Source organism: Panthera tigris, chromosome F3 (genome assembly GCF_018350195.1).
Source record: "Panthera tigris isolate Pti1 chromosome F3, P.tigris_Pti1_mat1.1, whole genome shotgun sequence".
NCBI classification, from domain to species: Eukaryota; Metazoa; Chordata; class Mammalia; order Carnivora; family Felidae; genus Panthera; species Panthera tigris.
In genome coordinates, this window is record NC_056678.1 from 64,574,778 (window position 1) to 64,599,586 (window position 24,809).

General features: G+C 61.9%; 1 protein-coding gene and 1 long non-coding RNA gene across 3 annotated transcripts; one reads left to right on the plus strand and one right to left on the minus strand.

The window, feature by feature from the left end:
- Window positions 1-265: 265 nt before the first annotated feature.
- On the minus strand, window positions 266-23,344 carry VANGL2 (VANGL planar cell polarity protein 2). The gene is made up of 8 exons (XM_042976713.1): window positions 23,194-23,344; window positions 8,841-9,101; window positions 8,571-8,691; window positions 5,346-5,953; window positions 4,507-4,643; window positions 3,913-4,048; window positions 1,338-1,569; window positions 266-683 (listed from the first exon to the last, which is right to left on the minus strand). The coding sequence occupies exons 2-8, from the start codon at window positions 8,909-8,911 to the stop codon at window positions 423-425; spliced, it is 1,566 nt and encodes a 521-aa protein (XP_042832647.1). The 5' UTR covers window positions 8,912-9,101; window positions 23,194-23,344; the 3' UTR covers window positions 266-422.
- LOC122235973 lies at window positions 13,234-19,203 on the plus strand. Of its 2 annotated transcripts, none has more exons than XR_006214151.1 (4): window positions 13,234-14,083; window positions 18,239-18,414; window positions 18,634-18,922; window positions 19,162-19,203. It is a non-coding gene; the product is annotated as an uncharacterized LOC122235973 (long non-coding RNA). The 2 variants fall into 2 exon arrangements; XR_006214150.1 differs by having other exon boundaries at window positions 18,239-18,376.
- Window positions 23,345-24,809: the final 1,465 nt, after the last annotated feature.

Here is a 24,809-nt window from a genome sequence, read left to right on the forward strand (position 1 = left end):
GTTGTCCTGTCTGTCCCCTGGCGACACCCTGTCGGGGCCACAGGAGAAAACTGCACAAGAGCCTGGTTTGGGGGTGGGGCTCCGGGGGACCCCATGCCCTCTCAGAAGAGAATGCCATCCGGAGGGAGAGGGGGGACAGGCACGGATTCCTGCACGATGACACCAAGTAAGGGCTGGCGGGGGAGGGGAGAGAGAGAGAGGATCCCAGGCACTGCTGACGCAGGTGGCCTCTCCAGGCTCACGGTGGGGGGGAGGGTGGGGGGCGACTAAGGAGGAGGGGGGAGCAGTCGGGCGGCGGGAGAGTGGGGGGAGTCAATTCAAGTAAAAGCAAAAGGGAGCGGGAGGAGGCAGGGCGGCAGGAGGCGAGAGCCAAGCTCTCCCCGACCCGCGGGAGCCCTGGCGTCACCCCTGCCGCTGCTCAGTCACACCGACGTCTCAGATTGCAGCCTCATGACAAACTTGTGCGACTTGGGATCCACAAACTCCTCGGAGAGTTTGAAGAACGGGACCTTCTTGGTGCTCACCACCAGGCTGAAGTCATGGCGCTTCAAGAGGAAAACGATGCCGTCCTTGAGCCCGCTGGTCACAGGCTCCTCGCTCACCAGTGTCCACTGTTTGGCCAGCCAGCGCTCCTTGTGGTACTGGATGGTGGGTCCGGCCGCCAGGTACCGCTCCAGGAAGGCCTGAGGAGGGGCGGAGGGCTGTGTGGTCACCTCTCCCCCCCTCCCCCCCCCCCGCCACCCTCGACGTTACCCGGCTCGCTCTGCTTCCACGCGCTCTAGAACGTTCGAGTGGAAAGGCGCCGAGCTCATCTGCTCTGGACCCTGGTTCTAAGCACAGGGCAGCGGGAGCCCACAGAGGTGACGGGGACACCGCAGGGTCAGGACCGGCGTCCCCGCGCTTTCCCTGCACGGGGCTAGGACCGTGAGGCCTCCTCATTCTTCCTGCCCCTGCATCCAGCTCTCGTGGACGCGGTCACCCTGTTCACCAAGGGTGGCTGGGGACGCCACTCTAGGAGGCTGACGATAAAGCCGAGGGAGGGTCATGGCTCGAAAAGAGCACAGCTGGAGGTCACGGGGTGAAGGGGGGATGTCGGGTGCTGCCACCTCGGAGACGGGAATCAGGCCACAGCCTATTCCCCAGGAGAAACTGTCCCTTCTCCTCACCAGCTGGGAACGAGGCGGGAGGGGCAGGGCCAGGGGTAAGAGAAGAGACCTGGGGGGGTGGGGGCTGGGATGTGGTGAGAGCACAGGGGCGAGGCAGGCTGCTGTCGGTGGGGGGGGGGGGAGGACCCGGGGGCGGGGGGGGGGCGGGCAGGGGGACGGTGGGGGGCCTACCTTGGGTGTCATGTCGTGCGTGATGCAGAACTCCAGGTGCTGGAGAATGCTCTCCATGCTGTGGTACGGCTGCTGCTTGGTGGTCCGTAGATACTTCTGCATGGCACGGGCCATGGAGGCGAAGATGGCCTGGGCGGCCTCCCGGGGGTCCATCACCTCCCTGGGGTTCTTCTGCTCCTCCTCCTGCAGCCGCTTAATGTGAGTGAAGGCCTCCTCCACCGCCACCACAAGCCTGGGGGACAGGGGGAGCCTGGACCAACCGCCCCTCCCCCTCCCTCAGCCCCCACCCCCTGCTCCAGCCGCCTGGGCGAGGCTGTGCCCCTCCCCGCCACCAGAAGCACCACAAACCCACCTGGAGCCAAGGGCTGGGCTCAGGGGGGCCGTGTGCGTGTGTGCGTGGGGGGGGGGGGTGCATGTGCACAGATGCGGGGTGGGGGTGGGGGCAGGAAACAGCTGTAGAGCTCAGTGAGCCTGGCGCGGGGACCCCAGCGTCCAACCCAGACACAGCCAAGAACCGTACTCTGGGACAGGGTGGCACGTGCCTTCCTGATGCCTTCCTCCACGAGACCCCCAAGTCACCCTTCCCCGGGTGCCAAACCAGCAGAACGCAACTACATCCAGAGAACAGCCTTCTACTCAAGCACGGGCAACGTCAACATCTGTCTGGGGGCGGGCACACAAGCAACATGACAGCAAAATGCCAGAGGTGAACACACAGGGCCCCAGGGACCGGGACACCTGCTGGGCGTCAGACAACTCACATGTTCAGACAGTACTACTCAGCCGTCAAAACAGGATAAAAAAAAGGAAGGCCTATAACCCAGATGCCGGTTAGGGGCGGGGAGTCATCTGTGAACCACTAGGCAGCGACACGAGGGACACAGAGACAACGTGGGCAAGTCTCGAGGAGGGCGTTAAGGGGGAAGCACGAAAAAGAAGTCAATTTTCGTTAAAAGCACACAACGTCCGGAAAGCCAGGACCCCAGGAACTTCAAGGAGCGGGGAGGGGGCGTACTCGGGACTAAGTAAACACGTGGAACATGTCCCGCTTCGGCCTCTCTGGTTATTCACGCGCTTGCTCCGAGGGTCTCTCAGTAAAGCTCCTTTTGAAAACCAAGGAAGAAGTCTTTTACTGGTTACAACCAAGGTAACAGGGGAGGGAGACATCGGCCACGGGCCAAGAACCGCATTGGCAACACAGGAGATCCAAAAGCCTGGTTGGGGCAAAAGGTGAAGGGGGGGGGGGGGTGCCACCTCTGGGTTCCTTCCCACCAGGACCATTTCTGAGACAGCTGGAGACACGCCGAACGGCAGACAAATGGGGTTGCTGATCTCCCATCGACGGCAGGGACACCAGCCTCATGTCAGAACAGGTAAGGGATAACTTCCTCCCTTGAAGCCTGGAGACCGTGTGGGAGGAGGGGCCGAGGGTCAAATCCTGGGGCCCTCTGCTATTTGAGGCCCCCTGGAAATGCCACCAGACCACGGTGGGACCTGGCAGCAGCGAAGACCCTTCAGGTATGACAAGTTTACATTACAGCGTGAACAGGAAAAAGAGAGGACAGTACCTAAGAACGTACCAAGATACGGGACCCTGCGTGGCTCAGTCAGTTAAGCGTCTGACTCTTGGTTTTGGCTCAGGTCGTGATCTCACGGATCGCGGGTTCGAGCCCCAAGTCAGACTCTGCGCTAGCAGTGAGGAGCCTGCTTGGGATTCTCCCTCTCCCTCTCTCTGCCCCTCCCCTGCTTGCTCTCACTCTCTCTCTCTCCCTCTCTCTCTCTCTCTCTCAAAATAAACAAAGTTAAAAAAGACGTACCAAGATCTGTACTAGAACCTCATCTGTTGCAGGTAACAAGGCACCAACAGCCGAGCAGGCCTACGAGATCCACGGGGAGGAGGTCCGATCCAGCCTCCGTCCCTGCTGCTGCAGGCAAGGCTCACCTCGTTTACTGGGCCTTACTTACTCCCCTGTGGCAGGGAGAAGTCACAGATGGCCCGTTCGTTCACCCTACCAGATTCCCATCGTCCCGGCTACTCTCTCTGCTGTCTCCGTACATTCTGCAGACGTAATTAAAGTGTCGAGTCGGCTGTCCTGGTCGTTATAAACGAGGAGGTGACCCTGGCCAGCCCGCTCTCACTGCATGAGACCCTTCAAAGCGCAGCGTTCTCCAGGCGGTACAGAACTCGGGGAGACCTGTTGTGGCCGGAAAAAGCAAACCGCAGCACCGCGGCTGCCGCCGAGGCCAGATGACAAGGGACTGATTCCACCGTGACCGAGGAGCTTGGAAGAGGACCCCGGCTCAGACGGGAGTCGTCTTGATTTCAGCCTGTGACACTGAGCGCGGGGCCCAGCTAAGCCGTGCCTGACGGCTGTGTCTGACCCCCGCGACCGTGAGCTGAGAAGCGTGTGCTGTGGGACAGCGCTCAGCTGACGGGAACTCGTTAGGAACCCAGCGCACCCCGTCGCGATTGCTCACGCGTTCCCCGCAGCCGCAGAACGCCCTGGCCTGGCTCTGCCCGGCCTGTTCACACCCGGCAGGCCCCGGGGCAGCCTGTCCTGGCCCAGGGACCCACCTGGCCCTCCGCTTGCGCACCCTCCGCTCGTGCTCTGCCTCCTCGTAGTAGTATTCATTGTGACTGTTGTCCCGCCGCCGGGCGGCCGCCGCGATCACAGCCCGCGACTGCCCTGTGGAGTTGTTGGTGCTGTTTTCTGCACGGGAGCGGGAGAGACAGGGATGGTCGCGTCACAGCACGCTCGCTCCCCAGCCCGGGAAGTCAGGGCGCAGCCACCTGACCGGTCCAGAGGCTGTGCCCGCCCGCTGCGATGCCTCCCGTTCCCGACCCTCCTGGCCACGACTGGGAGAGGCCCCCCCGGAAAGCGACAGAGAGGGCCCTGGAGGGCACGGGTCCTGCACACGTGCCTCCTGGTGCCGGAGGACCTGGAGGTCAGAGAGCTGAGGGCTCGGGGCCAGGGCTGGTGAGCAGACGCAGAGAAGTCAGATTGGGGGGGACACACCACGGCATAAAGGGACAGCGAGTAGCATCAGCAGCTAACACCAGCCACCTGGAGCCAAGGGAAATGACAGAACAAAGGGGCTGGGGAAGCGGGGAAGAGTCTGAGAAGGAAACAGGGAGCAGACGGGAGGGCAGGGGAGCAGGGCCGCTCACCCTCTCCGAGGGAATACACCTTGAAGCCAGACACTTTCTTGGCCAGGACGGACTTGGGCAGGTTGAGGAGGGCAGGGTTGTAGACGGGGAAGTCATGGTAATACTTCTCCAGGATCCACACGGCCACACGCTGGATGCTGTGGGGGAGAGGGCGGGGGGAGGGGGGGGAGGGAGAAGGGACAGACAAGGGGTGCCGGGGGGAGGGAGACATCAGGGCAGGTTGGCAGGGTGGGAAAGGACACAGGACAGGGACAGGCTGCTTCCAGGAAGCCTGGCTCAGGGCCTGAGGTCTACTTACCAGGCTCCCAAGCCTTCCCCAGGGCTGGGCCCGCTAGTCCCCTGCGGTGCTGAAGCCCAGGGGAGAGAGGGCATTGGGCCTGGGTCTCCAGCAAACGGTCACCTCACCCCGTCCAAGTCCCCCAAGATTCCCTACGGGACCAGGAAGTGCCCCTGATATTCTGTAAGGCCTGGGGCAGGGTGGGGGCGGGCAGAGGAACTCTCCCGGCACCTTTCCTCCGGGGGTCCCTCCTCTGGCCAGCTCATCTCCGTGACCACCCACTCAACAGCTCACAGAGGCGGCGCCTCCAGGGAGGGCTCGAAAAGCGATCCCCCAAGCCCCGTCCGTGCCCCACGCCTTTCTGCCCCTCGGTCCAGCCCTCTGTGAGGTCCCTGATGACCAAACGTTCCTCTGCTGTCTCCCCGCTCCCGACTCCCAGCCCCTCCCGCCCCAGGACCCTGTTGGAGACCTACGGCAGGCAGAGCCCTCGGCCCTCCGGCCGGCCCCACCTCCCCACCTGCTCCCCCCTCGGCCTCCCCCCACCCCCGGCCCGTCGCCGCACCTGAGGTGGCCCACGTTGTAGAAGCGGCTGGCGCCGTCGGTGGAGCGCACGACCTTGAGCGTGAACTGGGGCTGCAGCTGGCGCAGCTCCAGCAGGACCACCGCCAGGTAGTGCACGAAGAGCAGGGCGTCCACCAGCGACACGGCGAACTGCACCACGCCCTGGTAGCTGCGCTCGCGGGCGTCCAGGATGCGCACCCCGTAGAAGAGCCAGTAGGAGACGACGAGCAGGAAGACCAGCACCATGAGCAGCGCGCGCAGCACGAACACGCGCGGCAGCGAGGCCTTGGGCCGGCGGAGGAAGAGCGCCCAGCTGCCCAGCAGCAGGATGAGCAGCTTGAAGGCCACGGAGATGAAGAGGCCCTCGCAGGCCGTCCCGCACGGCTCCAGCTCCTCCCGCCACAGCAGCGGGGGCAGCAGCAGGAAAGCCAGCGGCGTGAGGAAAGAGAGCAGCGCCAGCGTGGCCCCCGCCGCCACGCCCAGGTGCCGGGAGCAGTCCAGCGGGACGCTGTCCTCCATGTCCTTGGCGATGCGCGTGAGGTCATCGTGGGAGATGCTGTGCTCTGAGGTGCCCGTCACTACAGTGGTCGTCTCCCCCCAGTTGTCATCCTACGGCAGGACGAGGGGGGAGGGGGGAGGGGGAGGGGGAGGAGAAGCGGGAAGGGAGGGGGGAGGGGAGAGGAGAGGGGGTGGGGGAAGGAAGGGGGAGGGGGGGAAGGGGGAGGGGAGGGGAAGAGAAGCGGGAGGGGAGAGGCGGGGGAAGGGAGGGGGAGGAGGAAGGGAGAAGGGGGAGGGGAGGGGAAGCAGGAAGGGAGGGGAGAGGGGAGGAGGAGGGGCAGGAGAAGGGAAGGGAAGGGAGGGGGAGGAGCAAGGGAGAAGGGAGGGGAAGGGAGGGGGAGGGGGGAGGAAGGGAGAAGGGGAGGGGAAGGGAGAGGAGGGGGGGAGAGGTGGGGGAAGGGAGAGAGGAGGGGGAAAGGAGAAGGGGGAGGGGAGGGGAGGGGAAGAGGGGAGGGGGAGGAGGAAGGGAGAAGAAGGAGGGGGAGGAGAAGCAGGAAGGGAGAGGGGACAGGGAGGGGTGGGGGAAGGGAGGGGGAGGAGGAAGGGAGAAGGGGAGGGGGAAGGGAAGGGGAGGGGGAGGAAAAGAGAAGGGAGGGAAGGGGGAGGGGGAAGGGAGAGGAGGGGGGAGGGGAGGGGGGAGGGGTGGGAGAAAGGAAGGGGGAGGGGAGAGGGGGACAGCAGAGCAAGAGAGAGGAGAGAGGGCAGTCAGCCCATATGCAACCACCAAAGTATTTAGTGAGCTCCACTGTGTGCCCAGGCTTGGCACCTCGGGGCTGGCCCATCTGAGGCTGGGCCCTCCTTGCACACATGAGGGAGCCTGGGAAAGAACACCGATGCCCAGATCCCGCCCAGGAGGACGTCAACCCTCTTTTAAAAAACAGATGATTTTAACGTTCATCCAAAATTGAGAATCACTGAACTAAACAGTCCCTAAGGCCTGTTTACTGAAAACAGGGCCTGGGGACCAGCAGTGTAGACATCTCCCGGGAGCTTCTCAGAACTGCAGAGTCTCAGGCCCCACCCCGCATGGACTAAACCAGAATCTGCATTTTGACAAGCCCCCCGTGAATCCCTGGAACATGAAATGTTAGTGTGAACTGAGGCAGCCAGCAGACTGAGTGAGCAGGGTCCGCGTGCAGGAGCAGAGCCGGGGGCAGCCCGTGGGGTCTGGACAGGCCAGGCTGACCACCGAGAGCCTATCCTCCCGACATCGAGAGCCACTCAAGGTGTCTGATTCGGGGAGTGACCCGAAACAAGCAGTGCGGTGAAGGGCGGAGGACGCAGGGAGCGGGGAGGAAGGCAGGTGATCGGTGCATGGCATGGGAGATGGGCAGACTCAGGGCCACTCTGGGTCTCGGGTCTGCCCCGCTAGCCCTGCCATCTGAATGCCCACAGCACAGTGGCCGCCTGTTCCTGGAGGCAAGGGGGTAGACAGGCCAAGGTCCCCAAGTGTCCTGAGTCTGGTCCACTGGAGCTATCTCTGCAGACGCTGGCCACCCTCCCACAGAAGGGCCCCAAGACCACCAGTGGCCATCAGCGCCCACACCCTTCACTCCTAGACGGCCCGGGGATACGGAGTCACAGGGCTTAGACACGGGACGGGGAGTGTAGGAGATGCCCGGCAGGGTCAGCGATCAGGGGGTTGACGAATCTCCTCTCCCAAGGACAGAGGAGCCTGATCTGATGGTACAAAGTGGGTGTACCGACCACTTTCAACTCAAGGTCTACTCCTCACCCTAGGCTGACCTCCAGACACACCGCCTGCCCTCTCCCCCACCGCGGCCGAGCTGACCGTGTCTCGCGGTCCCTTCGAGAACTCAGGGCGCCAGGTCTCAGGGAGAAGACGGGATTGGGAAAGAGGGAGGGGGGCTATTTCCCCCAGGTACTCATCTGCTCCCAAGACCCAGGAAGTCCCCGTGTCGGTCACAGAGCTTTCTTGTGAGGAAAGAGGAGCTGGGAGTCTCCAGCCAGAGATGGTCCCGGGGAAGGAAGAGCGGGAGGTGCCTTCAGAGTCACCCCAAATCCTGCCCCTGCCCTAATCCAGCACGGAGGTCTGCCTGCTGGCCTTCCTACTAGGTGAGCACAGAGGGCCACAGAGCTTAGAGCAGGAGCAACCTGCTCACCCCGCCCCGAGTGACCAGCGTCCTTCCGGCGGCCCCCCTTCTCACCTCCCCCTTTCTCCACCGACTGCTCCCACACCTGCTTCCAGCTCCAGACCCAGACGGTGCAGTTCTGCAGCCTGACACCAGAGGGCGCGGCAGAGCCCCTGCCTGAGGCTCCAGGAAAACTCAGGGCTGCCCACGCCCCCCCCCCAGGCCGCACCCACCGCCCCCTCCTGCCCCAGGTTCCCAGCCCATCTGACCGGCGGGCCTCAGCTCAGAGGAACCAGGCAATTCCCATTGGACAGCCCAGGTCACCCTAGCTCTCTGAGAAAAGGAGGAAGGGGCTGCGGCTTCCAAAGGGATCTCTACTAAATTCCCTCACTTCTACTGAAACAGGTCCTCCTTTGGGACCCCAAGCACAGGACGTGTGACACGAGATGCCCTCCCTGATAGGGCCACTGCCCGAAGAGACCAGGGTTCCAGGCCCTTTCCCCTCTGACGGACCTCCAGGTTCATGGATCGGCCTGAAAACACCTGGCCTGGCCCCCACGCCCCCCGATGCTCACCCGCTCATCCCCTCGCGTGGACTCGTTGTCCAGCAGGGGCTCCCCTGGGGCCTGGATCGTCACCGACTTGTCGCCGCGGCTCCCATCTCGGCTCTTAGAGCGGTGTCGGTCCCGGCGGTCCCTGCAGCAGGCGGCCGGGGGCACAGGTCAGAGGGGGGACCTGGGTCGTCTTCTCAGCAACCACTACCCCACCACCACCCCTGTGCACGCCCACCTCTCCCCCCACCCCCCTGACCCTCCGCCACCCGTGTCGCCCCCACGTCTGCCCACCTGTGCTTGCGGGAGCTGCGGGAGTGGCCCGACTTGTAGGAATAGCCCGAGTACTGGGACTCAGTGTCCATGGCGTCCGAACGCCGGGCCTTGTAGCGCTCCAGGGCCACAGGCTGGGGCCTTTTGGGGGGCCCCACAGCCACCTCCTTCAGCACCGGCTTCTTCAGGCCAAGGGGCACCTTCAGGAAATCAACCGTCACCCTGAGGGACTCTATTTTGCTGGACGGGTGGGCTTGTCTCAGAGAAAATCAAGCGACGCGCCTGAGAAGAGGAAGCCGTCGGTCAGGAGAAGCGGCAGCTCCCGTGGGGTCAGGGCAGAGAGGTGACCAGCCCCGAAGAGCGGCTGCCGCAGGAAGCTGTACTGGCCCAGCCGCTGCCCCAGACCAGTCCGCCCCGGTTCCCGCTCCGTCCAGTGGGCCCGGTTCCTCCTGCCCTGCCTCCCAGAAAGCGCACCCCGAGGCTGTGCCAGCGGCTCGGGGCGCAGGGCGGACGGGCAGCAGAGGCCGCAAGGAATGACCCAGCCCGGGACCCCCCGGAGCGGAGAACCAGGGCAACCCTCTCCTTGTTCTCGGCCAGGAAAGCCGTGGCTCAGAGACGGCAGGTTCTGGCCAGGCGGACGGGCTGGACCGACGGAGACCGCACAGAGCACAAAGCAGTTGGCCTCTGTCCAGGCCTCTCTTTCCCCCTCATCTTCCCCCCACTCGTGACTTCTGAAAGGGCCCACGGGGGGAGGGGCTGCTCACAGCCGTTTCTCTTGTCCGAATCTAGCCAGAGCCTACGTCAAACCTACCCGGAGTTACAGGCCGGGTCAGGCTGGCTGCTCCACGGAGTGTGTGTGTGTGTGTGTGTGTTCATGCACACCAGGGGAGCGGGGTGAGGGATGGAAACTATGATAACGTGGGCGGGGGAGCAGGGAGGAGAAGACCGCGGAAATCGTTCTCCGAAGGCCCGAAGTGCTGAAATGGGCCATGCGCTGGGGAGCCTTCCTGGCTGTGCGTGTCCCCAGGGGCAGCGTGTGTATTCAGTCCGTTCACCTTCTACCTCTGCAGAGAATGAGCTCTTCTTCCTCCCCGCTTCCCGACCCTCAGCCGCATCCTGCTGGGCCCTCAGAGCCCACCCTCCACCAACTAACAGCCAACCTGGCATCTTGCCCTCGGGCCCCCTCCACCAAGGCACGCGCGCGTTTCCCAGCCTCCCTTGCCGGGCCATCAGCTCGCTCTCGGGCACCTCTGTGCACCATGCACCCTGCGAGGCCCCGGGGAGTGGCGGGGGGGGGGGGGGGGGAGGGGGAGGACAGCGGGGGACCGGACCCCGGGTCTCCAGGCTGGCGGGGCACAGGCACGCTGAACAAGTAAACTGGAGTATGAATGGCTAACTGCAGGAGTGATGGCAGGAACAGGGCGGAAAACCAGGAGAGGCAGCGCCGGGGGCTGCGACTTTGCACTGAGCGGTTCTAGAAAGTCTCTCTGAGAAAACGACACCTGAGCCTGAGGGAGAACAGCACTTAGCCAGGCAGAGAGGTGACAAAGGCAGGAAACCGCCCTGGGGAGACGGAGGGCAGCAAGGAGCTTGGTGGATTCCAGGAACCAGAAAAGGCCAGGGCAGCGGGAGCCGACGAAGATGATGGCTGGAGGCGGCCAGGGGCCAGGTGCAGAGCTCGTGTTTCCCCCAAGCACAAGGACGACGACCACAGGAAGCCCGCGAAGGATTTTAGCTGTGCAGGCGGGGACTGGGGGAGGGGCGAGCAGACACGGGAACACAAGGAAGGAAGCTACTAAGGCGGCCGGAGGCGGCGAGCGGCCCTGGAGGAGGTGACAAACAGCCGGTGCGAGACGCGGTGGTGGTAGGATCAACAGGGCCCGCTGAGGTCTGGCTGAGGGGAGGGGAGCGCCCGGGATCCCTGGCCTGAGCAAGAGAGGAAGGCAGGGGAGGAGGCAAGTCTGGGGAGGGAGGCAGTGAGCTCCATTCCCAGCGGGCTAAGGTCACGGCCAGGAGACAGGTCAGGTGAGCAGCAGGGTTTCAGAGGAGCCAGACTCAGGAGAGTCTGAGCTAGAGGTGAGCGAAGTCACGGGCATGGATAGGGTCACCTAGGGACAGGAATAAATAAGAGGGTTCCTGGGGATCCCAGTAGGGAAGAGCAGGCAAAGGGGCAGACAAGGCAAAGCCAGAGGGGGAGGACAGCCAGAGGAGGAGGGAGGCCAGAGGAGGAGGGAGGCCAGGGGTGGGGGAGGCCAGAAGAGCTGGCTCTTGTGTTTGGAGGCAGAAATAAAACCGACTGGGTCACCTGCTACCCAAAACTCAATTATGAGGGGAACTGAAAGGGGTTTGCTTCTGTGTAGTTGCTAACTTTTCCCCAACTAAACTCAACTATCAACAACTAGAGAGTAGGAAAGACGACTGAGACATATTTCTGTCCACCACCGTCCGGTGCGCACACGGCCAAGAACTGACGCCCACCCCGTGGATGGACCTGCCCCTCTGACTCTCGGGGTCCTGTCGTGACTGCAGGGCGGTGACATCAATACTACGTCCATTCCTTCCGCCGCCACCAGCTCTCGAGAGGCACCCCCGTGGCCTGGCGATGTTTGTCAACAGCCCCACGTCAAGGCCAGTGTGGGACGGAGATACACCGAGGGGATACAGCCATGACACATGAACCCAACCCTAACCCGCTCGAAATACCTTTGCCGTGAACAGGGCCCCCATCCAGCACCCTGTCTGCAAATCACACGTCGCCCCCCTCCACCCCGGCTCCTGAGGACCCTTCTACTGGTTTAGGTCTCGACACAGTCTCCCAACACCTCACACGCATCCCTCTGGCTGGGTGCCGCCCTAATCTAGTCCCCACCAGGAGGTTTGAGAGAGCAAGTGGGCTGCAGGGGGGGGGGGGGGGGGGATGTAAAGGGGGTCAGAACTGCTCTTGATGGGGTCTAGACAGAGACACCGGAACCAGGACTCTCCACCTCCTCAGCCTCAAGCACAAAAAGAGCCCAGAATTTGCATCAAGGCTCTGCATTCAAAACCTGATTCTCCCACCAACCAGCTCTGTGACCACAGGCAAGTTACTTCACTTCTCTGTGCTTTGCAGCCTGGTAGGCTCGTCGGTAAAATAGGAAAGTAACAACACGTACTCGATGAGGCTGCTGTGAGGACCCCGGGGGGTGAAAGAAGCGCTTTTATAAACTGCTCAGCTTGTAATTAGTTAAGGAATTAATATGCTGTGGCTCCAGGGTCGCCCATACTCCAATCCCCAGACACTTCCTCTGCGATTTAGGGAAGAGGTGGTATAAATAAATCCTGCTGTTTGTACTACTAAATAAAGAAGTCACACGCACACACACACACAGTCCTGACCAGAACCACTTCAAACACACTCAGGAGGGAAGCTGATGCCATTGTGTTTCCCCTATAGATAAATTTCAAACCAGAGAAGGGTGCCAGCCCCTCCCAACCCTTTGTTCGGAGCTGCTCGGCCTGGAGCCCCCACCTTCCTCCCAGTGTCAACCCCCCTTCACCCACCGCTTATTCAAGACCCAGCGTAAACCCTGCTTTACCCACCCCTTCCAACCCAACTCAAGGTGCCCAAACGTTAGGTGCCTCCCCTACCAAACAGAGGGACTAAAATGAACCCAGTTTCTGAGCCCCTTGCCTGCTGACCCCTCAAGTTGCCAGGAAGCTAACCCGAATCTGGAGAGGCTGGGGGCGAGGGGGATGGGAGGCAAGCGAAGACAAGGGCAGAAGTTCCCCTTGTTTAATCAGCTCAGGAATCAGGGGTCTAGAGGGTCTCCAGGGTGGGCGGCGTTCCCAGGGAAGAGGGTGGGGGGAGGGGAGCCCTGGATCAGACCAACAAGTGGAAATGGCAGAGGTGGACCGTGAGGGCCCTGGTTTGCACGTGGGAGGCCGTGGAAGGGGATGTGTCCCCATGCGTTCACCTTGCCCCCACCCCCAAGGGGCGTGAGCACGCGCACACGCACACGCGCGCACACACACACACACACACACACACACTCAGTCCCTGCTCAAACCAACCATGGATTATCTGGGGTTAAAAGGAGGCCAGAGAGAGAGAGGGAGGGAAGAGTGACTGTCACAAAAACAAGACCCTTCTCCCCCCAAAAGGCCTTTCAGAAATAAAATTAATGGAATGTGTCTCAGTACCATCCCAAGGGGATTGGGGGGAGGGGTGGGGGGGAATGTGGGGGCTTTTGTCCCGGCTGCCCAGCTTCTCCCACATTGATCGCCATGGCAACCAAAGCCCCCTGTTGCCTAGGTGATGGCAGCCGGGTCCTGGAACCCATACCCAGCATCCAAAGCGAGGGAGGTTGTGAAGGTGGGGGGGGGTGGGGGGGGCTAGGGGCAGAGGGGGAGAGAATGGGGTTTCTCCTCTGGCAGCCCCAGCTTTTGTCTGAGTTCTGGGATCAGGTTTCTTCAGGAAACAATCGGAGGCCTCTGGAAAAAATACAGTCAGAACCTGGCAACAGGCAAGGGAACAAGGCCTTGCGGGTGCAGGGGGGCGGTTACAGGGGGGGAGGCTGGTGTTGACCAAAATGCACACTGAGACTGGACCCTTCCCTTTGCCCCACTCGGAGGAGCAGCCCAGGTGGACAAGGCACCGGACAGAGAACGGGCCTCTGTGGGCAGGTGCTGAGGACCGACGGGCAGCCAGCAGGTGGCTAAGATCAGTGCCTCCTTTGCCGGCTCTCTGGACCAGGGCCGCCCGGCCCCCCAGTCCCAGCTCCTTCGGGCCTGGGATGGGGAAAAGAGGCAGGGCAGAGGTGAGGGTGGGGCCGGAGGAAGGCACTCTGGGAGCTGCAGTGACTCAGCCAGAAAAGAAAAGGTGGGGAGGGGACAGGACCCAAACATGTGCCTAGAAAGGCCACCCGTTCTTCCTCGGGTCTCTGGAAGACAGGGCTGCAGGCCAGCTGTGCAGCAGAAGGCACTTGGGCTAGATCATCCCGTGGCGGGGGAAGTGGATGGGAAGACAAGATGCCAAGAGCTTGCCTCTGGCTGCCACGACAGAGCTGTGACCGGCCCACTCGTTGAACACACAGCCTTCCTCTTCTCAGCCCAGGACGAGGGAAGGCCGGTCCTGTCTGGACGCAAGGGGTCGGGCACCATCTCGTCTTCAGACCCTTGTAGGACAAGATGTCTACAGACACTGGCCCATTAACGGTCTGTGATTCCTACTCGAGAGCCTGGATCTCACTGCACCTGCCTTCCACCTCCCCAATCAACCCAGACAGGTGTGGCCACGTGAGCGCCCCCGGCCCAGGGTCCCCAGCTTCCCCACCACAGTCCAAGGGTATGAATGTGCGTTCCGCTCACGGTGCGGCTGGCCACCTCCCGGGAGGCACCAGGTGTCCCACCCCCTCACCCCTCCAGCCCAGTATCCAAAGAACTAGATAACTAGCCGGAAAGACAGAGCAGGCTGCCACCTCATCATCAGACTGCTGGGAGGCAGGGCGGACGCCCAAAGTCACAACCATCGTTCAGACTGGAGGCCTTTTCTTTCTGCCACGATAGTCTCCATCCAGGCCCTGATGGTCACCAGTGGGGGCGGGAGGCGTCCATGAGAGCAAATGCAGACACCTCATCTGGTACCCGCGGAGGACCGGAAGGTGCCAGAACCTCTGACTGTGCCCACGATCCCTGAGCTCCCTTTCCCCTCCCCCTCCAGGAGGAAAGCACACACTGATCTCACAGTTTCATGAGATCGAGCCCCGAGCCCTGTGTCGGGCTCTGTGCTGACAGCGCAGGGCCTGCTTGGGATTCTCTCTCTCTCTCTCTCTCTCTCTCTCTCTGCCCCTCCCCTACTCATTCTCTCTCCCTCCCTCCCTCATTCTCTCTCAAAATAAATAAATTGGAAGAAGGAAGGAAGGAAGGAAAGAAAGAAAGAAAGAAAGAAAGAAAGAAAGAAAGAAAGAAAAGAAAAGAAAAGAAAGAGAAAGAGAGAAAGAAAGAAGAGAAGGAAAAGAAAAATGAGAAAAGAAAAAAAAGAGAAAGGAGAAAAGAACTTACTAATGCTTTAGCTTTGAGGCGTTTGCCTCTCAGAGAGAGACGGGGTTCCTCTAGGAAAGTCCCAGTCCTTGGGGTAGCCAGGATGGGGACAAGTGGCACAGATCCCTGCCCCAGCCTCTCTTCTCACCAGTGACAGGGGACGACTAGACAGGCCCGGGCCAAGACAGTGGAGACCAGAGCCCCTTCCCCTCCAAGGGGTGGTTTCTGCCGCACCCCTCCCCCAGCAACTGAGGCTCTGACGCTCCCTCGCTCGCTCCCTCCCCTCCCTCATCGGTCCCATCCGGCCTTAGGCCCTGGACAAGCGGTCCATCCCAGAGGCCACGCTGCGTTTCCCCACCACAAAGAGAACTAGGGCACACAGAGCAGGCCAGAACCAGCCCCAGGCCCTAGACCAAAAATGGGATGGAGATTCGCCCCCACCCTCACTCCTGTGCCCTGAAAAAGGCCCCAGTGTCCTTGGGTGAGGCCAAAGCCAGCTGGATCTCAAGGGGCCCGAGGGAGAGGAAAGGGCCGGTTTGGGGAGCCGGGAGCCCCCGCCCTGCTTACCGGGCACTCTCCCAGGACAGCCCCAGACAGGAACTCACCATCCCGAGAGCCCCGGGGCAGGGGCCGGGGCAGGGTCCTTCCCCTCACTAGGCTGGGAAGCAGGGACGGCTGTGCTTGGGCCGCCCAGGCGAGGATGTTTCCAGAGCAGCTGCTCACCCCCAGACCCCAGAGCAAGGAGCGCCCCCACGCCGGGCTCCCAGCCAGGATACCTGAGCTTGCGTTCTAGCTAGAAGGGAGCTGGGGGAGCCAGGGCCAAGCCCTTCTCCTCCACCTCCTCAACTGCCTCCATCTAAGAGGGGGCGATGCGGGTACCCTCTGATAGCCACAGACACCCTGAGACACACACTCACGCACAGACACCCACACTCCTATCCCCCTCTGAAACCTGGACCGGCTCCCGCCTGCCCCACCCAGCTCCACCCGCCCCAGCCAGGCAGGTTCTGTAGAGACCTGCTCGCTTTCTCTCTGGCACCCCCACCCCACCCCCCGCAGCTCGCCAAGTGTCTCCCCCAACACACCGTACCCCAGTGCACACACATGCACCCACACCACAGCTCCTCAGTCCCCGGCCACCCCCAGACCCATTCGCAGCCAGTCGAGAAGGGAACACTGGGCAGGGGGGAGGGTATACGGCAGAAGGGGTGAGTAATCTCTTTGGCATCTGTCCCAGATGGGGGCCAGAGGGGAGACAGGATGCTAGGCTGGTGAGAGGGTCACCACGGCTTCGAGATGCCTCGATGTTTAATTTGCACCAGTGGGCAGGCCCCACAATTACCACCCACTCTGAGCTCCTTCCTCCGTCGGCTGGGGCACAGGGCTGGCCCCTACCTGCCCACCAGGTGAGCTGCGGGAGAGCCAAGGAGGAAAGCAGGCACCTCGAGTTGTCCTCAGGGACAGAAGGGGGACCCTGGGGGGCCAGCAGGCAGGCTGCGTGGACCCGCGGGTCAGTTCCCGCCTACCCCGTGCCCCCCCCCCGCCCTCCAGGAAAACAAAAAATGCCTCCCCTTCACGGCCTACTGTCCTAGGCAGGCCCCAAGTGACCCTGCCTCCGGGAGACCTTCTGAGCCTGTACACCGGCCCCTGCCAAGGAGGAGGAGGTGGAAAGCAGCCACTTGGGGAGGGAGCGACCTTGGGCTCACGTGTGGTAGGGGAGCTGGGAGGTGGGGACACGGGCAGCAGGGTGGGCCTAAAGGTGCCTGCGGCAGGCTTGGGTCTCCCCAGCCTGGAAACCTTCTCGTGCTTTGGGGGGCGGGGCCGGAACTGGCAGTGACCCAGCTCTCACGCAGGAGAACCGGAGACCGGGCCAGCTGAAAGGCCCACGTACCTACCGACCTCCACCATCGTGCCACTCTCAGCCCCTGAGGTTTTTACTCTTCTAAGGGGTCCCAGCAGCCTCCAGCCCCTACATCTCCCACCCCCACTCCTGGAGGAAAGCCAGGGACAAAACAAGTGTCCCTGTTCACACTTGGTTGTTTTTTAAGTTCCTGCGTTCACACCTGGGGCTCAGCACCTGTTCTCCTCCAACCCCCACCTCCCCTAAGAAGCCAGAGGCCCCTCCCCAGCCTCGCACACAAACACTGCACTCTCTCTGGGGAGAGTGGGGGTCCAGGGATGTTGTGGGGGGTTGCTGGAAAACTCTGCAGACAATGAGGGCCAGGCCCCTCCCAATCACAAACAAGACCCCATGGGCTGGAGTGGCCGGACCCCCAACACCCGCTCCCCCCCTCCCCCGGAGGAAGAGGCCAGCCCCTGGAGAGGTTCTGCCCAGGCCCTAGCCCTGCCCCAGGCTGGGGACAATCAGGTCCTCCTCCCAGGAGACCCATTCCTCCAGGGGACTCCACCCAGCCCCACCCCCCGAGGTAGACCTCTCTACTCAGGCTGACCTGGAGACTCCCTGTGCGCCCTTCAGGAGATAGGGGAATTATTCGAGTTCAAGACCAAAGGTGATGAGCAAATCCGATTCAACTGGAAGGAAGCAGGGGAAGGCGGAGGGAGCATTTTGGAAAATGGAGGGGCAATGCGGGCAGGTGGGCCAGGCACAGCCTCTGGGGAGCTATGCTATCCAAGGTGAGCTGCTTCCCTTCTCTAAACCTCAGTTTTCGTGCCTGTAAAATGGAGTAATGGTGCCTACTTCTGGTTAAGAGTTTTCGACAAAATAACATATACAGAGTATCATGGAGTCGGGGACGTAAAAGATGCTCAATAAAACGTTACCTCCTCCCTCTTTGTCCTTTAGAGGCTGCACATCCAGTCGTCCTACTTCCTGTTCCCATGACCTCATTGTGAGAAGACCCCACCCAGCCCCTCTGGCTACAGCGCCGGCCCCAGACCCCAGATGATGACCCCGCCCTAATTTCCACCACAACCTGGGGCAGCCAGAACCCCTCTCCCCATTCTCTTGCCTCTTTCCTGGGCTGGGCTGGGGTGCGGTGGGGTGGGGTGTGGTCTCGGATCCCCCTATCCCTCCCTACCCATCCCTCCTTCCACACCTACTAAGGCAGGGCCTGGGCTCCAACGCCAGGGCGCTGTGTGTGCAGTGGCAGGGGGACCCCAAGCCTGCCGCCCCGCCCCAGCCCCCAGCTTCTCCCCACTCACCGCCCCACCCCGATTACCAGGGGATCCTGGGCTCTGCCGATTCCAAGCCTGCTTCTCCCAAACCCGTTCCCAGCTGTCATGTCTGTAATTACCAGCCTCGCCGGGGGCATCAGACCAGCACAGCAACACCTCATTTCCAGAGGGCCCCACCAGACGAGGCCTCTGCCTCCTACTCTGTACCAAGCAGTGTGGAGGCAGGGATGGAAAGATTTTCCCTGACCCACCTCGTTTCTCTCCAGATCACAAGAGGGCTGCCCGGGGAGATCGCCAGGAGGCAGAATAAAGAACGGAAGGCTGCTGCTGGGGGTGGGGTCTGAGCTGGGAGTCTCTCCCGGGCTTCTCCCTCGCCTGGCTACCAAAACCTCCCCACAAACAAGGTTACCAACCCGGAGAGGGGGGAGAGAAGAATTTTCAGGTCACTTTGGAGAGAGGGGAAGTTGATGCCCTAGTAACGTTGAAAGGGGTACCCACAGGGATGAGGGCAGCTACGGGAGGGAACTGCCCAGGAGAGAGGAGGAAAGAGCGAGTTAAATGAAGTCCCATCCTCCACCCAGACCAAGAGGCAAGAGTAGCCCAGCCTCCCTCCTCCTTATCACCTCCCTCCCCACCAACCTCACAGGACCTCCTTTTACAGGCAGGGAAACTGAGGACAAATCCCCACCCATACTTCAAGATCCAACAGCCCCACGCTGCACACAGCTCAGCAACACCCCCGATCCTTCTGGCCCGCTCAGCCCGAACCTGCAGAGGCTCCTCAGTCCCCTCCCTGTCTGCCTAGCTCAGAGTCTGAATCCTGCAAAGGTCCGTCCACACAGTGGAATAGGGTTCAGCCATGAAAAAAGAGGGTGAAATTCTGGCACCCGCTACGACGTGGAGGAACCTCGAGAAGCTTGTGCCGAGTGCAGAAAGACAGACATAAAAAGGTCCTACGTTGTGTAAAATTTCATTTATGTGAAATATCCAGAATGGGTAAACCCACAGAAACAGAATAGAGACTGGTGGCTGCCAGGGGCGGGGGATGGGGTAGGGAAAAGGTTCTCACAGGCCACGGTTGCACAACATTGTGAAGGCACTAAATGCCAATGCTCACTTTAAAACGGTAATTTTAGGGGCGCCTGGGTGGCTCAGTGGGTTAACTGTCCAACTCTTGATCTCGGCTCAGGTCATGATCTCACGGTTCGTGGGTTCGAACTCCACGTCGGGCTCTGTGCTGACAGCTTCCGAGCTGGAACCTGCTTCAGATTCTGTGTCTCCCTCTCTCTCTGCCCCTCCCCTGCTCATGCTCTGTCTCAAAAATAAATAAACGGAAAAAAAAAAAATATTTTCAAGGGTAATTTTAGGGGAGCCTGGGTGGCTCGGTGGGCTAAGTGTCCCACTCTTGATCTCGGCTCACGTCATGATGTCAAGGTTTGTGGGATCGAGCCCCAATTCGGGCTCTGCACGGCCGGCATGGAGCCCGCTTGAATTCTCGCTCTCCCTCTCGCTCTCTGCCCTCCCCCGCTTGGGTACGCACACTTTCTCTCTCTTGAAGTAAATAAAGACACTTAAAAAAAAAAAAACAAAAAAACATTGAAAATGGTAATTTTACGGGATGTGAATTTCACCTCAGTTTCAAAACCCCCGGCCAGCCCAGGGCACATCTCCTCCGGTGCCTTTCCTGATACCCACCCCAGGGCCGAGCACTCCTGCTCCAGGCCCCGTTGGCCTCCTAAACACACCTCCACACAGCACGCACCGGGCTACAGTGAACCGACGTGTTCCGGCACGTCTCCCCTGCGAAAGGCCGCCTCATCCCCTCTCCCCTGTGCTCAGACAGCGCCTGGCAGCCAGCAGGGTCTGCCAGAGGAGAACCAAAGCCTCGCTCTCCTCCCCAACCCACAACTGCCTCCCACGACCCCCTCCGTCAGAACCCGAACCACTCGGCTAACATGTACTGAGTGCTCCCTCTGGGCCGGGCACCATGCGAAGGGCTCGCGCTGCATTACTTCACCCGGTCCTCATAAACCGAAGAGACAGGGCGTATTATTAACTCCACTTTACGGGCGAGGCTTCAAAAAGTTCTCTCTTCTGTCTGAGGCCTCAGAACTAGGAGGTGGCGTAACTAGGACGTTAAGAGCAAGCCGCAACCCGAGGAAGGAGGCCACTGGGCGAACCTGGGTTCCTCGAGGAAGGTCCCATCTGGGGTTGGAGGACACCGTCTGAAGACACCCAAGAGGCTAAAGAATGCGGTTCAAGAACTTGCCCCACGTCACGCCACTGTGAAATACTAATTCCAACCAGTGCTGTCGGGTGTGGGGAGCCGTTGGGGGCAGACTAGGCAAGGACTGGAGTCCCTACAACCCCAAGGACACGAGGGGAGTCCCGGAGCTCCTCTCTCTTCCCCCCCAAAGCTCCTCTTAGCCAAGTACACGCCCCCCCTCTAACCGGAAGGGCCTCTTGGCAACCAGATGAACAGATAAAAATCTGTCCTGCCCTAGGTCCAGGAAAGGGGGCCCTTCCTTAGACTCTGAAGGAGCAGAGGGGGCACGTGAGAGAGCCCTGTCCTGGACGAATCAGACAGAAGCGACACAATGGGGCAGGAGGAGCCGATGTGGCCACTGGTTCCAGACTGGAAGTATGGCCCGAGATGGCATCGTCCATTCTCTGACCACAGTGCCTCCTCCTTGGAAGAGCGGGCCAGGAGGCGTGCACGGAGCCAGAGCCCCCCCCCCCCATCCTAGATTCACGTGCCTCACTCACCCTGGGAGCCCTGCCCGTCAGACAGGTGTCGGGCTTGAAGCCCTCACGCATCAGGCCTTTCACACTCTGCCCCCAGCCCTAGTCCCAACGTGTCCTAACTCCCACCACCCTCATCCCAGAGTCCTAGGAAAGCCAGGGAGCCCTGGGGACTAAAGACGGAACATCCCGGTTGCACATGCCCCCTAGGGACTCAAGCACTCCGATTCCAATTCCTCGGCGACCCTGAGAAACGTGTGCAGTCGAAACCTCAGCCCCTAAAAGCGGGTGTCTCGCCCAAAGCCCTGGCGGCAAGAGGAACGTGTCTGGGAGGGACACGGGAGGAAGAAGCGTGCGTCCTCAAGAGGAGAAGGCGGCCAGCCCCTTCCCTTCACCCCGAAAGAGAAAGGACAAGGGAGAGGACGGGCAAAGGAGGTAGCTGCTGCTTCTGTGGGGAGGGACACAGCCCCTTCCCCGACAGTGGTGACCTCCCGCCAAACACCAGGACAGCCTGCCAGGGGCGCCCACCCTTTCCCCCACACGCGGACATTCAAGCTCTCACTGGCTCAGCCCCGATTCCTCACCCTCAGCCCCAGCCCCGACCCCAGCCCACAGCTCCACCCTAACCACGCTCCTCACCAGGGAAAAGGGAATCTACTGGATACGTACACGGCGGGCGCGCGCACACCTGCAGAAACTCCTGAAAATGCACCCCCCTCCCCTGCCCACCAGCCTCCCCAGAGCTCCCATGCCACCGTCTCAACCCCAGGGACGGGGACCTGGGCTGTTCCACACCAGTCTCATCCCTCCAGCAGGCTGCGTCCTCTTGCCTCCACCCCAGACCGAAATCGCGACTCCTCAGGAGCTGGAGAATCCTGGAGGCAGGGCAGTTAGTGCACTCCGAAGTCAAAGACCGACCCCAAGGCAGCTTTCCCGGGAGAACCTTGGCCTGAGGGGGCTGAGCCTGGGCGGGGAAAGCCAAGAATGTGGCCTCTCCACACACTGGAACCCAAGCTAGGATGGGGAAGGAGGAAGTCCCTCTTATTTTCCTCCCCAACTCCTCCAGGGCCTCAAGATTCCTGTAGGACTACAACCAGAACCTCTCTTCTCTGTTCCCCACAACACACACCCTTTTCTAGAAAACCCCCCCCTACCCAAGCGGGCACCTCGTAAGGTGGCCCACTCACTCCCACTTGTAGGTCTCAGATACTTAAGGCGCTACCTTTGAATCCAGGGAGAGCCAACCAAGAAGCTTCAGAATCGTCCATACAGCCATCCCTTTGGGCTTTCTGCCAGGAAAATGTGCCTGCAGAGGCAAGAGGTAGTACCCCCAACACACACTCAGGAGCACACACACCGCCTAAGGCGGGTCCACACGCTGGTACTTAACCATCAACACAGGTTACACCCAAGAGAACAGATTCCCTCACCCCCTTTCTGGCACACAGGTGCACACACACCTACCCAGCCAGGTATGCCCCATTCAGCTCTTACACACCCACCCTCCTCAGTACCTACACCCTTCTTTCCCAGAAACCCCTCCGCAGTTCACACACACACAGACACACAGCCCTTCCCCGGAGTGTACACATAAATGCATATCCAAACACACGGCAGATACGTGGTCAGCCGCTCTCTGGGTGCACACACAGCCGCTGAAAAACCCCTACACCTCCAAACCCAGGGGCCCACCTGCAGGAACACGTAGCACATCACGGCGCGCGCGCGCGCACACACACGCGCGCGCGCACACACACACACACACACACACACACACACACAAAGAATCACGCACACTGATCCTCCACCAATGCTTTAAAACTCACTAATGCAGGGCCCCCAGCCCCCCAAACGGGTAAGTATGAGTGGGGAGAGGGATGCCGGCGCCTGTCCCTGGGCCCCCATCCACGGTGCCCGGGTACCCTGCCCGCCAGCCCCGTCCTCAGCAGCACACACACCCCCCTCCACTCTCCTCGGCCGGTCCCCAGACTCCACATTACACCCGGAATGCATACCTGCCCCGTCCCTCCCCACACTCCTGAGGTGTGTCTGCACCCCTAAACACCCCCGCCTTCCGATACCTCCGGGCTCCTGTGTCTCGCACTGCCTCTCCCCCCACCCCCCCAGCACACACTCCCGGTCTCCGGCTTCAACCGGCTCCCCCCCCCCCCCCCGGGATCATTAAGGCCCCCGCCGGAGCCCCGGGCCCAGGAAAGTCCCTGGCTCTCCAGGCCCGGGCTCCGCCCCCTCCCCACGAGCCCCTGGCCCTCCGCAAAGTTGGGGGGGGCACTCCGCCTTGCAGTGGGGAAACGGACCGGAAGGGGGGTGCCCCGCGCCCCCCCTTCCCCCACAAGCCATCCCGCCCGCCCGGGGGCCGGGCACCCTCTGGCCCCCCGCACGATTGTCCTCCTCTCCCGTCTCTCGTCCTCCTTTCTTTTTCTGGCAAACTTTGCCCGCGCCCCCGCGGCCCGGCACTCACCGCCGCCGCGAAGTGCCGGTGGGCTCGGCCCGGCGCCTTTGTATCCGCAGCGCTCCGGGTCGCGGCGAACTCCGCGCTCGCGGACGGGCAGCGCGGGCGAGGAAGGCGCGGAGGGGGCTCCGGTGCCGGCCACCCCCTCTGCGTCCCACACCGCTGCCTGTCCCCCTCGGGGCCCCGGGGGCAGGGGCCGGGGGATGGGGGCGCTCAGGCTCCCATGGCGGGGGCCAGGAGCACGGAACCGGGGGCCGGGGATCGCACCGGAGCCGGCGGCGGAGCGGGGAGGGGACGGGCAGGGGAGCGGGCGGGGGGCGGGGGCGGGGGGCGCGCGCTCCCGGGCGCCGCCTCCCGGCTGTTCCCGCCGCCGCGCCCCTCCCGCCGCCGCGCCCATTGTCTGCGGCCCGGCTCTTCCCGGAGCCGCCGCTCCCCGGCCGGCCGGCCGCCCGGGACGCGCGGGGCCCTCCCGACCCCGGGAGGAGGCCGCGCGGCCCTGCGACCCCGGCCGCGAGCGCTGACCCGGGAGGCCTCGATCCGCGGCCGGGGCCCAGCCCGCAGCCCCTCCCTCCTGGGGCGCCTCTCCCCGACCCGAGGGTCGGAGACCGAGTCCCCAGACCTCCGGGGATGGAGGTGTGCATTCTTGCGGGCCACGGACCCGGCTACGCGGAGTCCGGTCTGGGAAATGGAAAGATCGATTTCCTCTCCCCCCCGCACTCCCCTCCCCTCCACGAGGGCTGCGAGAAGGGAGAGTCATTTCTGATGTTAATTAGTGGCGGGAGACGCTCCCCGCTTCCCGTGCATACGGGGATTTCCCTGACACCCGCACCACCGCATCCCCCTCGCTACCAAAAATAATTTAATTACTCTGGGTTCTAGCTGCGAGCGGCAACCGCCCCGTCAGTACGGGACGCTCCCTCATTAACACTTTTTCCCTCCCCTCCTGGTTTGAGTGCTGGGATTAATTACAAAGGGAACCGTGCCCTGGGGGAGCAAGGGCGGGGGAGGCGCAGGCCCTGGGAGCTTGGAGGAAGGGGAGAGGGGGCCCTTCTCCCAGGAAAACTCCAAAGGCCTATCAGGTCCCCAACCCCAGGCAGGCGGGCCCTTGGCTTCAGATACCTCGGAGTCGGGGTACTCTACAGGGATTCTAGGGTATCACAAAATACCCCCACATAATTGGGGCATTTCTGCTTCGGAGCACTCCACAGAACCAGTTAGGGTTCATGAAGTGGGGCAGTTGCTCTGAACCCCACCAAGAGTCTCCCCCATCATAAACGTGGGAAGTCCTTCCCTTTGGAGCGAGCGAAACCTTGAAGTATTATTATATTATCCTATTGCTGTGCAAACCAGCACTTACCTAGGATCACAATACTTCAAAAGCACGGTCACACCTCCACGGGCAGGTCCTGGCCTTCTCACCATCTCAACATCTTCCAGTGTTCAGGCCCGATACCTTCTCGCCCAACCCTGTGATTCAGAAGTCCAAAGGGAAGGACATTCCCAGCCTCCGTGCCTCACTTATTTGGGGAGTTTTGCTCCTCCCTGATGAAATGTTTTCTCTGAGCCCTATCGTCCCTTACAATTGTCCATTCTAACCTAACCAGCCACGAGGACAAGAGCCGTCT